Below are 15,522 nucleotides of genomic sequence, written 5' to 3'. Positions count from 1 at the left end.
AGAAAGTTTAGCATGATAGTCTATGTACTTGACAAGTTTTCAGCATTATGAAAAGCTGTTGCTACAGTAAAAATGTAAGTGCTTTTGGTGCTGGTATAACAAGTTCATTTATTACACAGAAGCTGGTGACAGCCACTGTTAAAAAATAGGCTTCGTTTTTTCCTCTTCAAATCTGACAACGCTTGCCTAAGACCTCTTCTCATTTTGGCAAGATGGACTGCTGAGAAAGGACTTTAGGGAACTGTCATATTCCCACACAACGCACATGACTTCTTTCCTTACATATACACCTGACAGAAACTGCTCTGGTTACTGCCATAAGGTACTTGGCTACATCACCCCAACATGGCAAAACACATCTCACATCTATAACAAAGGGTGGAGTTGCTAGGAAATGCAATGTAAGAGCAGAGCCTGTTTAAATGGAGAAGTGAAGCCACTTTCCTTTGGACACTTCTACCACATCTGTAAAGAAAAATCAGGACTTTTTTCCTTTCCATAAGTATTTGAACCACTGCCCTGATGGCTCCTGTCACAGAGTACAACTGAGTTGAAAAATGGGAAAAAAACAAGGTTCTGTATTTTCTAGCCTGATCTATGCAGAGGCAACACAGAAAAGAGATATATACAGGAAAAGAAAGAGAGCCTTTCATCAGAGACCTGGAGATGAAATACGAGTCACATATGGACATCTCTTTTCAGAAAGAGCTGCAACTCAAATAACAGAGTTCAGCCTTGAAGTCAAGTTGGTCCTACTGCTGTAAAAACTAAAATGGTTTTGGATAGTTTTAGATTATTCCTGCCTCATTCCCTAGCTTCCCAATATCTGCAGGGCTGTTGCTGCTCCCCCTACCTTCTCCACCTAAATCCAGCAATTATCCAGTAGATGTCAGTTAATAATTGTAAAATATAAGAATCCACCCACACAGAATTATCCACAGCCATCACCCAGAATGCTTCTCTTTTGAACAGACACCAAGCTCTATGTATTTCTTGTTGCAAACTGCCCTAAAAATACCATTGCTAGAAATACAGGTCAGCATGCAACAGGAAAATTCATAGAACCATGTTTTCTAATCTGGTCCCAATGTCTCTAGCTGGATAAGAGCAACACTGCTTGGAGAAACAACATTAAGAAAATAAAGCTTTTGCTTTCATTCTCTCTCACATGTCCCAACTTCAAGCTTCTTCTAAGGAAATAAAGTATTTTTTACAAAAGCTCTCCAGCAATCCTAGAGTTCTTACTCACTGAAGCAACAAGGTATTTACATCTGCAGTGCTTTCACACTGTGTTACAAACTTCAGCATACTGCCTTAAAACTTCAAATTGTAGCTATGTATATAATTTCTTTCCACATTTCATTTCCCTTACCGTTATATAGTTTCTAGGACATATTCTGCAAGAGTCATTAAAAGCATTTTTGCAAAAGTGCTGTTTTCTTCATGCTAATCTCCTGATGCAGTGTTCTTTCTTCTTTTGGAAGAGAAAGGGGCTTTTTATATTTCTAGGTCCATCACATCAATATAGAAGTAGCTTACAGAGTGAGGAAGAGAGGAGAAAAAAATAAAGGGAATGGATATGCTTACACTGTTCTCTGCAAGACCACACAACACCCCGGAGATACACAGATACAATTACCATACTCATGTCTGCTGTTATGCAACAGTGAGGAAACAAAATTGCAGTTTTTCCATGTGGAGTTATAATTAGCTATTGAAAACACAAGTTCTTCCTGGCAGTTGTTTTATTTTCTTACGAGATTTAATCAGAACTGATTTACTGAGGTTTTAGTCTTTATTTTGTCTGGCATGGGTGCTGCTTTGCCCTATTCAAACTTTTAAAAAGCCCAAACATACATGCACTTGGCCATTTTTATTTTACAAATCTCACCAAGATAAAACAATGTTAAAAGTGAAATGCATGTAAGCACATTTCACAGAAAACCACTTGCACTGAAAAGAGGTTGTAGGGAGGTGGAGGTCACTCTCTTCTCCCAGGTAACAAGTGATGGGACCAGAGCAAAGGGCCTCAAGTTGCACCAGGGCAGGTTTAGACTGGATATTAGGAAAAATCTCTTCACTGAAAGAATAGTCAGGCATTGGAACAGGCTGCTCAGGGAAGTGGTATAATGGCTATCCCTGGATGTGTCCAAAGATGTGTGGATGTGGCTCTTGGGGCACGGTTTAATGGTGAACATGGCAGTGTTTGGTTAACGGTCTTTTCCAACCTTCATGGTTCTATGATTCCGTGACAACAGTGAGTTTTCTTTCTTTCTGTGTGCTCTCTCCACCATTACACTTTGTAACTATTTCAGAGATAGTCTGAGAGTTCTCTAATGTTTTGAGCGGTGAGACTGATATGCCAGTAGCTTGATGTATTCATTGCAGCTAACTCTAGCCATCCATAAATGAAGTGCCTAGTTCATGCAAGTTGTTCAGCTTCCTTGCATGATCAATACAGACAGAGGCAATTCCATTAGGCAATTCCTATTCTCCTACATTAGCTTAGGATGAACGCTCCTCTTTTTCTCTTCTTTTTTTCCTTCAACTGCAAAAGGAGTGCAGACAATTGTATTTTGTGGGTTGCTGAAGACAGGTGAGGTGAATCCCATCAGAACAGCTTAAGTGTACCCTGTCTGAATCTGTCTGCACCCTGCTATACTGAGCTGGGAAAAATGGAAAAGAACCTGTTTTATGCAATACACAGAACTGTGTCCCAAAGCAATAATGATGAACAGGAAATTATACCCTTCCCCTCAGTGCACATAAGCACAGTCTTTAATTTGAAATAACTTTATTAGAGTAAATCTTACGCCACCTTCAGTGAAATGGAAACAATTCCTACTATACCAACTAACTTTATTAAGCATTCTCTGTGTGTGAGCAAGCACAGGGAACAGAAACCCTGCTCAGCATGCTCTAGTGTAGCGCAAATTTGACTTCTACAGTAAAGGTTACTCCAATAGTGCAAAGTATATCTGGAGGTCCATACAAAATCAAGTATAAAAAGAGTGTAACTGTCATCAACTACAGCGGAACCATGATTTCACTTTAATGCATGTTCCAAAAGTGGTAAAAGACAGCAGAAAGTAATAAGAAAAACAGCTACTGCAGCATGTAATAGCTACAACAACAAAAAAATTAAAGAATGAAGATTGCCTTTGCCCTACAGATGATTTCCAAATGTTAAGTGGGTTTTAGTTTTTTGGTCTCCTAAACCCTGATGTCAGTCCTGCCAGCAGCCTGAAAATTCACAGGAACACTGTGTTTCCACAGAATATCAGGTTTTAATGTATTGGGTCACTCATTGCTACCCAGCTGCCATACAAAGAGTTAGTCCCACTCAATCAAGAACGAGAAAAAAGGGCCTGAGGGACCATCAGCCAAGTCCTGAACTTCCTTAGGACTGCAGAGGAGTGGGTCATAATGATAGCCTGGCCTCTGCCAAGGAGAGGAGGCCACTCTTCAGTATCCCAAAGCAAACAGAGATGCTTGTCTCAACCAACCTCTCCCATAGATCTGTCAAAGAACAAGCAGTCATCCACTTATTCTACCTAAACCTCCATCACTACTAGAGATGGAAGAAAGGTAGCCGCAGAGTTAAACTGCAGCTGAACATGAAGGTCATATTTAGCTCTCTCCTATCAGGCCTCTTGTTTCTCTGAAGACCAACGCAGAAACATGGTTCTCCCTTAAATACTGGGAAAATGGATTTCCTAACATCCCTTTCTCTTCCTTAGCCTAAGATCATCAAAAATCATATATATATATGATTTGAGAAGTACATATATACAATGGAACACTGGCTGGGGTTTTGTATTCTATTTGTTTTTTATGAGACACAAACCCTATCCAGTAACAGTTCTTTTCAAATTCAGGATGTTTGTACTGAGAAAACTAATCCATTTGGATTAAAAAGTCATCCAAGATTGACTTTCAGCCCTATACAATACCCTCCTCCAATGCTTCCTTGCTAATAGCTCACTGAAGACATATTACACAATTATCTTCCATAAAGGAAAATCACCTCATTGATCCAGCTTCAGTAAAATATTAATGACACCTAATTAAATATCCCAGAGAGTTTCTTTTTCTTTTTCATTATAATATATTAATTTAAAATTGTATTAAATAATTTCGCAATGTTTTGACTTCTGGAAGAAATTAAGTAACAGGACACCAGTTTTAAAATACTGGCTTCCAAAACAAATATTCTCTTTCTTGCCAACTGAAAAACCAGGACAGTCTGCACAGGCATTTAGGTATTTATCCAACTTGAATTGGGCTTTTCACTTTCCAGTAGGGGAAGCAGACTTACAGAGCATACAAAGGAACTGGATCTATTGTTCTCTGATGTAACCAAAACAGATACTGAGATACACCAGAGACAAATCCATTACATGGCATGTAACCTGCAAAAAGAAAATCCCAAGAGATCTCATTTTTAACACCCTCCTGGCATTTACCAGAGACTCTGATCCAGTTTCACAAGTATATGCTAACTGTTTTGTGCCTGTCCTGTAATGGCAAACAGACATAAGTCTTAAATAGATAGTACTCTGTTTTATAAGCTATTTGAAACATTAAAACAGTAAAAACATACCCCACCAAAATTATAAAGATTTATCAGATAATTGTGCCCAAAACTCCATGGAAATAAAACTAATTCCTATATGCACCATGTACCACAGATCCATTTACTTCTGTATACACAGCAGGTCTCACAGGCAAAATTTTACCCATCATGACATCTATGGCATGACTGGTGAAAATCTTGCCTATCTGATTGCGATACCAGATGTAATTTTCTAACACTGCTGAGATGATTCTATGATCTTTCTCTTTTGTATAGCTCTACTGACTTTATAATGGTAAGAGAAATAAGAAACAGCAAAAATTGATTTTTAGACGAGGTGGCGCACAACTGTCACTGGCTCTGCATCGCAGACAAATGCCAGCTGCTGTGAGGGCAGTGAAAATATAGCTCATCTTTTCTGCTGGAAGGTGCTACAACACTGCTACAACAGCTTCACTTCTGGCCTAGCAAGAATAACTGACGAGTAAGAAACTTTGCAGTGCTGAATCACTGCTCTTTGCAAAGTACTGTGTTACGCTGAGGAAGGTGAGAAGTGGCAGTCAGAGCTAAATTCTGGCAAAATTCCACAAATCAAATAGTTTTTACCTGTATAGCGTGCAGTCTCCGGATATAGATTTCAGCCTTCAATAAATCTTCATTTCCCTCCACTATACATTTTACCTAAAAGTCTTTTCAACTGGTTTTCATTTGTGAAAATGAACTGTAACCCTGAGTTACACCTGAAGCATCCCCTTTTACAATCCCCTATGTAATTTCTAATTTTTTGAGTTTGTCATCCCCAAAAAAGTGCTAGATGATAGTAATAAGATCCCCTAACATTAAATAAGGAGTGAATGGGAAATGTCTGACTGTATTAAAAAGACTTAAATACATTTCACAGAAGTGTTACCAAAGCCTATAAAGTTATCTTTTTTAACTACACTGCTTCAGTAAAACAATATGTGATGAAAATTAGACAAAAATACCCTTGGAAGCAATACTTGAGAAAGAACAAGTATTGGGCCAATCCTAACCTGACCCTAAAGTCAGGTAGGCTAAATGTAAAAACTAACCTTCTTGCCTCAGTCATCCCTTTTTCTTCTTTAATTCTCTCACATCAGACAACACAACCTTCCCAGCGTCAAGCACAGCGAGACTGAACATTAAAAACAGAGGGTCTAAGAGGAACATTTATCACTCCAGCTACAGGTACCTGTATAGAGGAGCAATGAATCAATTTTTCAAGCACTCTATCATAATCTATACCCTGACAAAGTATTTGGAATCAATGCCACAGCCAAAGTCTTTTTTGGGGATAATTACCACAGCGTGAAACACCACAGTCTGCAGAATAGGACCAAGGAATTTGGCACATTTTCCACAAGTTCCTACAACTACCTATAACATACACCTGGCCAAAACCTCTATTAGTGGATCAGCTCAGAAACCTACTCATATAGTCTGGTAAAACTAATGAGAATATCACCAACCTCATCGGGCCATGATTAAGATTCAGCTTCTATAATAGTGCCTCAAAACTAATGTTTTCAAATGACCTCATTCTGCCACTGCAAGTGTGCAAAGACAGTAAGATTTTAAGAGCTGACAGCCCCAGAAACTAAAACAAAATGTTATTCAATCCTATACTTGCATTTATTTGTACTACAAAAATCTGTTCTGTGTGTTTCAGGTTACTATTTTGTAATGGCAGTCACAGAAAACAAGAATTTTAAAAAAGAAGAAAAAGCGAAATCTGAAATCAGTCCTTAAATATTTCAGTGGCTACATCCGTTTAGGTAGATTATTTCACTTAATGAAATGCAGGTCAGGTCATTATCTAAAGCAAATGCTAATATGTGGTTTTAATGTTTAGTAAGGAAGCCCTGCATAGGTGTTGCAAGTGTGGAACGTGAATTTGTAATGATACAGTACAACAAACCACACCTATTACTCAGTCAGGAAGTAGTGACTATCATGAAAATGGAACAAGAGTAACAAAAAGTGCAATGAGAACAAAGTGAAGTATACTGAGATTATATGCCTCCAAAAAGCAGCAGCTCGCATGAGAAATAACCCATGAAAAACATCTGGGAGAGTTTGACATAAATGGAAGCTGCAGTTCAGATGTTGTACACAGCATAGTACAAAAGTGCTAAACAATCACTGGTAAGACAGATGCCCCTGAGAGGCAAGACAGCAAGCATACTATAGTACCATCTTCATCAACTTATTTTTGCATAGATAGTGATGCTATTCAAGAATACAGTGTGACAAAAAGAAAAATGCCAAGTTCTTCGAAAAAGTTGGTGTCATTCCTTATTCAAATCAAAGGAGAAGAAATATAGTTGCTGAAAGCTCTTTTGAAGTTAAATATATAATCTGAAAAAAAACTGCTGAAGGATTACTTTGCATTAAATCCTGTTGCAGATAAAGACAAAGTCTGGAATGTATCACAACAACTCCTTCCTTACAGTTTGCAGGCATTTTGTATTGACTAGCATTGGAAGTATCCATTAAAAAAAGGCAGGACTGGCATTCACTGTGCTTAGCAGTTATTCTGAAAAGTCTTACAGCCATCTTTTACAGTATGGACTACGAAGAACAATTTCTTCTGAGCAAGGATTCCTCACAGCACCAGAAATGAAGCAGTAAGGATAGCCAACTGATCCCTCAAAGATGTAGGCTAAGAATAAGACAACTCTCATTCTAAAGCACAAGTATAATTTTTCTAAAAAACTGATTAACAGCTAAACTTGTAAACCAATTATTTTATTTTTTCTTAAATGAATACTTATCAGCGTGTAATCTATTATAATATAATACAATCTTTATAATATATAAATAAAAATATAACTAAAGTAATCTTTAAAATCACCTGTTGTACTGGCATGACACAAATTACTTCTCTTGCAAAACTGTTTGGTGAATTATGGATTTTTATGCCTGAATCTTTCTTGTGACATTCTCTTGGAATTTACCAAGCCAGTATGGTAGCCTTGCTGCCACAGACATAATGTGCAGCATGTAAGTGTCTTTCACTTAAGTTATGGATGGGGAATACAGTTACCAAAAGGCTATGATAGCAGCCCAAGGTTACCCCAAAGGTTTGTAGCGGAACAAAGAACTGAAATCAAGAGATTGCCCTTCCTCCCTTCCAAACATCAGTTACTTTTCATTCATGCATTCAGGTAAAAAACTTGAACACAACAGTGAGGGACATACAAGCACAGCTTACCTATCTATATTACAGGATAAGTGCTGAGAGCAACACACTTCTGGTAGTTGATTCAGGAAATGTAAATGTCTGCTTCATTTAGCTCAAAACACCTACTTAAATAAACACTTACTTTGTCTTAAGTCCCAATATTTAATCACAAATGCATTATCATTTTTCAGTATACTCAGTTCATATATTAGATAAATAAAACACAACTTACTGAATAGCACCATCTTCCATTGAGGTAATATAAAAAGGGATCTTGAGGCTTAAGTTCAATCGCCTTGTCTAGATGCTCCTATTGGAAAGAAAATTAGTATCCCTTTAGATGTTTGTTTGACAACTGTGTTTCCTTTCTAAGTAGTTTGCTGCAAGTCAGAAACAAATTCAGTAATTCTCTTCTGCTGCAATTCTTTTCTAACAACCTAAAAATATATTAACTAGCAAACCCCTTCCTCATGGAGGGAAACCACAAACAAAATTATTTAGTAAAGTTGCACACAATGCAACAAGGCATGCCATATTTAGAACATGACTAAGCAACTCTAAAGTTCAATCAAATAACTCAAGAACTTTTGTCATAAGAAAAACAACAACTTCAATTAAATTAATTTCATTTACAGTTAGTATTAGAAAAATCACAGATCAAATAAGTGAGGAACCAATCATTCTCTTTGATAGATCTTGTATGTCAGCACACATCACTGAAGCACAGTCTCTCCCACCTTAGAACGTGACTGCTCCAATGAAATGGTACTTGACACAACAAACTTTTACTATAATGTGAAATTCAAAAAATAAAATGATTCTGTTCATAGTGAAACTATAAAACCTAGGAAATATCTAATGAGGTCCTTCTTCCAAAATCATTTTTATTACAGGTCATGAGCCTCTTTATTCCCCTCTTTAATTTACTAAAGAAAGCTTTTATCGCTCAACCTAAGTTTGAAGAAAAAATACGTCATTTCACCCCTAACATTTGCCTCTCAAAATAAATTTCACTTGAACCTTTCTTTTTTATCCCCCAGATATCTTTCTAATTCAGCCAGTCACAAAAATATTTGAGTTATACAGATCTAAGAGACTGTTATGCTATCATTTTGTCCACAAACTATTCAGATAGGAGCTACGTTTTCATACTACTATTTTCCCAAATCCTTAACATTTCCACACAATTCAACAGATTTCAGTATTTATAGTGAGGAGGAAAACCTCCCTGAAAAGGTTACTGCTCATACCAGGAACTCCTAAAACTCCATCCTTACACAGCTGCAACACTTACGTTATTTGTCATTATCCCTTCGTTCCCAGCTTGTCCCTGTGCTTGGGGCTTAGCTCACTTGGTACAGCTCAGATGTAATTTTTGCTCTCTCACAGGAAAGCTCTGCCACACTCCAAGTCCTAACACAGACATGATGTGACAGGAACCCAGACCAGGCATTCCCCAGGAACTGGAACATGTCTGCTGCCTCTCACTGACACCCAGAAAGGGGGGACACCAGCTTGGAAGGCAAGGGATGGATGGAAAGTGTCTAAGCAATGCTGAGGACAAGGACGGGGAGAGTAGCACATGTAACACAAGTAACTAAATCTAAAAAACACAATTATCTTCGAAAGGACAGTGTTAAAAAATACATTACTTAAGGGTGGCATGAAGGATGATTGCAGAACTGTGTTAGTTGATTATTTACTATTTCATATGTTTTGATTTTCTAAACAGAATTGTTATTCCCTTTTCCTCCCCCCTTTGACTACAAAATAAACCAGACATCTTAATGCTGTTCCCAGAATCCTACCTCAGTTCTTATATTGTGTAATCATATAATCTATTTGCATGTATAAAAATAACTTTTTCGCTTTAACTTAAGCACCAAAATAGACCTGTGAGGCTGAATTACTGTGTTGGAATAGTCTGTCTTTGACACTATATAAGGAAATAACTTGAAGGAATAGCTTTAAAAAAAAAACCAACCCCAAATCCTACAAAAACATACCTTAAAGAGATAACCATTCCTGATTTTGTTTTGTACACTTTCAAACTGAGACATATAGCCACACATAATTGCAAACCTGAGAGGGGAAAAGAAAAACACACACACATACTTTTTGTGATTTAAATAAACCTTTGAATTAAATTACAAAATATTTCAATACCTAATTCACAGATTAACACTTGGGGTTGTTTTCCATCTTGATAGCTGGATGGAAGTTTGGCATAAGATATACATATTCAGGAGCAGACAAAAACACAGATCAAAACAAAATAATAACGGAAACAAGAAGAAGTTTAAATGACACTATCTGGGCTGTCAGTGAAGTGAAAAAACAGATTTCTCCTCTTGTGTTTCTACCATATAGTTCAGAGTATGACACTTCCAGACTGGCTCTACCATTGCCAGCAGTTTGACACATTGTGCTCTGCATTATACTGCACTGGGAACATCAACACCGTCAGCTGCAGAACCTCACCTGGGAAGGCAAATACTGGGGGTGTGCTCAGTAGGAAGCTGCACACACAGAATGTTCACAGCTGTCTTCTACCCTTTTCAAGCACCTTGGTGCATTCCTGCACTTCTGGTATTCTTCTAATATCTTCAAAATTACCTAAAAACATACACACATGTTCTGCTCTAAGAGGATCACTACTGCTATCACTAGATCATTATTATTTCTATTATTATTACTATGATTATTGTAAATTTGGGAGACTGATAAAAGAACTGTGAGATAATTTCTATAGAATATTTGTATTGTTAAGCAGGTATAACTGAAAATATTTTCAGAGGTCCCCATCTATAAAGATTCAGATCTCCTAAGCAACACTGCTGCTTTATTGACACTCCACCTAAATTTCTATTGCTTTCTTCCTATTACTTTAACAATTACAGAACCTCTATGCATAAGGAATCTTTTGCACAGACATCAAGTGTACTTTCCTCGGACCTATTTTCATTGGTATTAAGACAACTTTGTATTTCTGTATAAAACTAACAGAACCATCAAAGAAATAGTTAAACAGTCAAAACTCATGTACATTATTTTTCTAATTTTTCAGAATTTTGCTTTCTTACTAAATATTTTACAATGCAATACCAAATCAAAGGAAAAAATAATCTTAGAAGAGGGAAAGCCAAAGACCAGAGGAAAACATGAGTTATGCAAGAAGCTTATTGAGTTAATTATGGTAACAGAACCACAATCTGTATGGCACACACAGGTTTTAAGCATTACTAAACATCAGCTTTCTTGAATTTCTTTATATAATGTAATTATTCAAGCTCCAGTGAATCCTCATTAAAACATCAATTAAAGAAATTATTTTATTGCTTACAGTTATACCTAATGGTTTTAAGTTAGAAACACTCATGCTAAAGGTCATTACATTTTTTGGTCAGCAAGTGTTCCCAGGTAAGGAACGGAGTCAGCATAACAACAGCAGTTAAATTTGTAAGAGCTTCAGACAGACTGTCAAACACTGTTGAGCAGGATGTATGTTGTGACCAATGTGCACTGGACAAAATCCAGCTAATGGCAGCTCTACTGCTGATAGAGCCGCAGTGGAAGCGCATTTTGTATGGGAATGAGCTGCAATTGAGGGAAAAAGCAAGAGGTGGGGGTCAGGAAAGTTCAGGTATTTAGAAAGAGGGGGAAGGTACTGAAAACTTCATTAGGTTTAAGTAACTCAGGCAACATTGCCCCTATTCCCTTCACTCATTAAGTGCTAATCAGATAAACTCAGCATACCATAGCTAAACGGATTGCTGCTACAAAAGAAAACAATGAAAAGCGAACAAGCTAATCCAGCATCTTGCAGTATTTCCCTGTCTGTGCGTGACAAGAAAGAGGGCCTTAGTTTAAACTAGTTCAAAGAAAAATTTCTACTTACAGCTAAAATCTCTGGGGAAGGATATCCCAACAAAATTTTCAACGTATTAAAAGTAAGCTAACCTACTAACTTTAAATATGCATTACTTTTTCAAGGAAAAATTAAAAATGTCTTTCAGATATTTGTCTTTTTCTTTTTTTAAATTCTATACTTTTGAACTAGGCTAGCCAGCCAATTGATATAAAAGAATTATTTAATTTTTGGCGTTTAATTTTCAAAAAAACCCAACACCCTAAAGCAAAGAAAACAAAAAAGTGTCTTTTGTTTCCAGAAGATAATCTTTAGGCATTTTAAATATTCTTCAAAGAGTTTAAAACACAAAGCAAACTTTATTTTCAGTGATGCGAAGACTAATGTTAATAATAGATTGGTTTGGGTTGAAGGCACCCTAAAGATCATCTAATTCCAACCCCCTGTCTAGGGCAGGGATACCTTCCACTAGATCAGGTTGCTCAAAGCCCCATCCGACCTGGCCTTGAACAACTCCAGGGATGTGGCAGCCACAGCGTCTCTGGGCAACCTGCTCCAGTGCCTCACCACTCTCATAGTGAAGAAAATGATCAGAAAAAACGAGGCAGGAGGTAACTAGAAACGCTTCCATCTGTTCCTTATTCTTTGCCGCATGCCGGCCTCAATCCTGCCACTCCCTGGTCACCTGCCCCATCTCGTGGTGGCAGGGGGGAATACTAAAAAGCTTATCACAAAATAACGTGCAAATATCCTATGAAATGGGTAAAATGCACATGCATTTTGGTAGAGCAAGTGATACTGGCTCTCCTCACTATCACTGCCTGCCTTACAGACTTTGAACATCAGAGTTAAAATACTGTTTACAGTCCCTTCACAGAGAAAATGAAAAAATCATACCAGTGAAGAGCTGCAAGGAATGACGTAACTGCTGAGCTAATGCTACTCTTGGGTAACATAAAAAAAAACACCCCAGACACGTTCATCTAAATAAACACAATGATCATTACCCCATTAAGGCAGAACAGTACTTGGGTTGGCATAAAAAACATCTTATTCACAGATGGAAGAAAAGTTACTGAATGTGGTGTAGAGGCATACAGGTCAACCATCCACAATTAACACTCCTTTAATAAGCACAAACACAACCAAAGAAACTCAGTAATAAGTCACCATAATGTCCTTTTGTTAAAAATGTTGTAATTGAAACTCAGACTTTCAAGAAACTGTAGCTGACAGAGAAGGATACCAAGTGCCTACATGGCCCTCATGCAGAAGGGTCCAGATCAAAGTGACTTAACATTTTCCCTTCTGGTGCTCCAGAATTTCTGTATGTATTCAGGCAAGGTAAAACTGTAAGGGGCATACCTTATCTGTTGCAAAAGGGAGAGTAGCAGGTTGATACACTATGTTTTATCAACTTGATTTGAATCTTAATATTAAAAATGCTACCAACACACAAGACTCTGGCAACTACAGCTTATTCCATATGAGACAGATTTACAAAAAAGATTTTAAAGTCTCAGATCCGGAATAATCCACACTAGGGCACGTGAATACAGCAAGTTTTACCTTTTCCCTGATAAATCTCACAGAGCCAAAATCAGAAATAACATGCATCTTCCCAGGCTCATTCCTCACTCTTCTATATACCCTTTCATATATCCCAAATCTAAAAAACCCTCTTATGTCATGTAGACTTTGGAAATGTGTGGGTACAGAGCTTACATTTAGAAATCTAGATCTCCATTTTAACATCCTAGTATCAACAGGAAAGTTTTTCTCAACTGTAAATGGTAAGACTTTGCCAATTGAAGGAGAAACATTTAACATGTAAGGTAGTATGAGCAAAGGCTAATGTGTGCGTAGCACGAGAGACCCAGTGAAAAGAAAACTCGCTTTCATCCCAGTTCTAAATGTGTTCTTAAGTCCCCTCACCTCCACATGGCTCAGTCCTGTGCATGCCATCACTTCTTAGCCATCCACTCACTCACTCACCCACTCACCCACCCACTCACCAGTTTCACACACTTACAAATTCTGACAGTCTCTGCAAAGCAGCCAGACTTCATTTTAACATGATTTCAATGAGATATCAATTTCTATGTAGGGAGATTTTGCAACTTAAGTTACTGATTACTGATTATGACTCTGCTGAATAAACCTTTCTGAGATCGCAGTTTTGCATAAATTGTACCACTTTCCTGCCAAGATACTTAATCTATAAAATTGCATCTGAGTTCAGATGGAGAGGTAGAGGTGGAAAGATACCACCATCCTCCTTGGGGTGTGAGTGTGGAAGAAGTGGCTGAGAATGTGTAAGACTGACAACACACAAAATAAGATGTGCCAAGGTACAAAGGTAAGTGTTCAGGTGGGGTTTTTTCATGGAGATTCTCTCCCTTTCCCTTCCTCTTCCCCTTTCCCTTTCCCCTTCCCCTTCTTGGAATACAACTGAGTCTACATTGTAGAAATTGGCAGAAATATAGTTTTCATATTAAAAATTTACCAGAGCACTGAAGCTGAGGTCTAGGGAAGTATCAGATGTAGCTCACACTTGTTTACGTGATACTTGCAAAAACACGAGAAACAACTCCCTATTTTGGTTAAAAAACCCTGAAGGTAAGGACGTTCAAGAATTCTTGCTTAATAATTTATTGCAACACATACAGTATACCATGCCAGTGTTAATGTGTATTCACAGAAGTTTACCAGTAGAACATGTGGATGCCATGTTCTGCATTTCTTAGGCTGTGTAACCCAAAACTATGTTAATTTCTGTGTTAAAGAAATGTAACTTCTTGTTTTATAACAGATGGTTGTTAAAGATAGAAATACAACCTTGAAGAAATTAGCAGGATAGTCTTCACAAATGTGGAAACAGAGTGAAATAATAGCTTTCAAAGATAGTAACACAACAATTTTTCTTGACAGACATGTAAAAGGAATCACTAGGTTGCCAGTTTTATTTCCTCTGTGACCATTCTGGCAAAAAGCTTGTAGTAAACAGATCTTTTCACATGTCAAATCTACCTCCTCTGCACTTGCATGAGGATGCTGCAGTGTTTCACTGATCCACTTACTAGAGAATAAGTTACACCTTTTCAGAAATGGCTTCTGGATTTGAAATTTTAAATTATTTTTACAAAAATAATTAAGTATTTAAAAGATGATTGACTACAATTAAGTTATAAAATTTCTTTGGTCTTCCCATGAATCAAATACAGGGCAAATAACTACTAACTGGAAACCTTGCATTTCTGCACAAACTATCAATTTCTGAATAATCAGGCTGCATGACAGAAACAGATGTTTGTGGCTTGGAAGTTATCTATTTTTTCTAAGTCTAACTAAGGAATAATTAGGGGAAGTAGGTTTAAAGCATTTAGTTAGAAAGAGGTACGGATTTAATTTTAAAAGTCGTTGGTAGTATGACAATATCCTACAACATAATCCATAATTTTAAAGAGTTTTCTTTCACTGGAGAATTATTTTTATGCCGTTACACCTTCCAAACCTGACAAATTATCTGTTAAAATTCTGTTGCTGACATGGCATTCTCACCTTTTTGTAGGAAGTTTGTGTAAAATCCCCAACACACCTGAATGGTGATTATTCGTGTCCTCAATAAAACCATTCCATTCTCTTCCATAGTGTTGCCTCTCAGTGAGACACTGTCCCTAAGCTCTGGAATCCACTTCCATGGATAACCCAAGCCTTGTGAAAATCATTGTGCTTCTTAGTAACACTCATGCACACGACAGAGAAAAGTTCTGGGGGTAGCTGTGGTTCAGGAGGACTCTTCCCTTAAAACTACTGGGTTTTCACTTGCTACCTCACTTCCATCTAAATGAGACACATGCCGTATGACTTCTA

The 15,522-nt window shown here is 37.4% G+C and overlaps 1 protein-coding gene across 4 annotated transcripts in view; it reads right to left on the bottom strand.

The window, feature by feature from the left end:
• The window catches only part of RMDN2 (regulator of microtubule dynamics 2), a 45,256-nt gene that overhangs the window by 13,309 nt on the left and 16,425 nt on the right, over nucleotides 1-15,522 (bottom strand). For all 4 annotated transcript variants that reach the window (XM_027641533.1, XM_027641532.1, XM_027641531.1 and 1 more), the window contains exons 6-7: nucleotides 9,788-9,863; nucleotides 8,014-8,091 (exon numbers count right to left, since the gene is read on the bottom strand). In XM_027641533.1, coding sequence (XP_027497334.1) covers nucleotides 8,014-8,091; nucleotides 9,788-9,863 — 154 coding nt within the window. The remainder of the gene's footprint in view (nucleotides 1-8,013; nucleotides 8,092-9,787; nucleotides 9,864-15,522) is intronic.

This window comes from Corapipo altera, unplaced genomic scaffold (genome assembly GCF_003945725.1).
Source record: "Corapipo altera isolate COAL_440 unplaced genomic scaffold, ASM394572v1 48b, whole genome shotgun sequence".
In the NCBI taxonomy this organism is placed as follows: domain Eukaryota; kingdom Metazoa; phylum Chordata; class Aves; order Passeriformes; family Pipridae; genus Corapipo; species Corapipo altera.
This window is presented reverse-complemented; position numbering and strand designations above follow the sequence as displayed.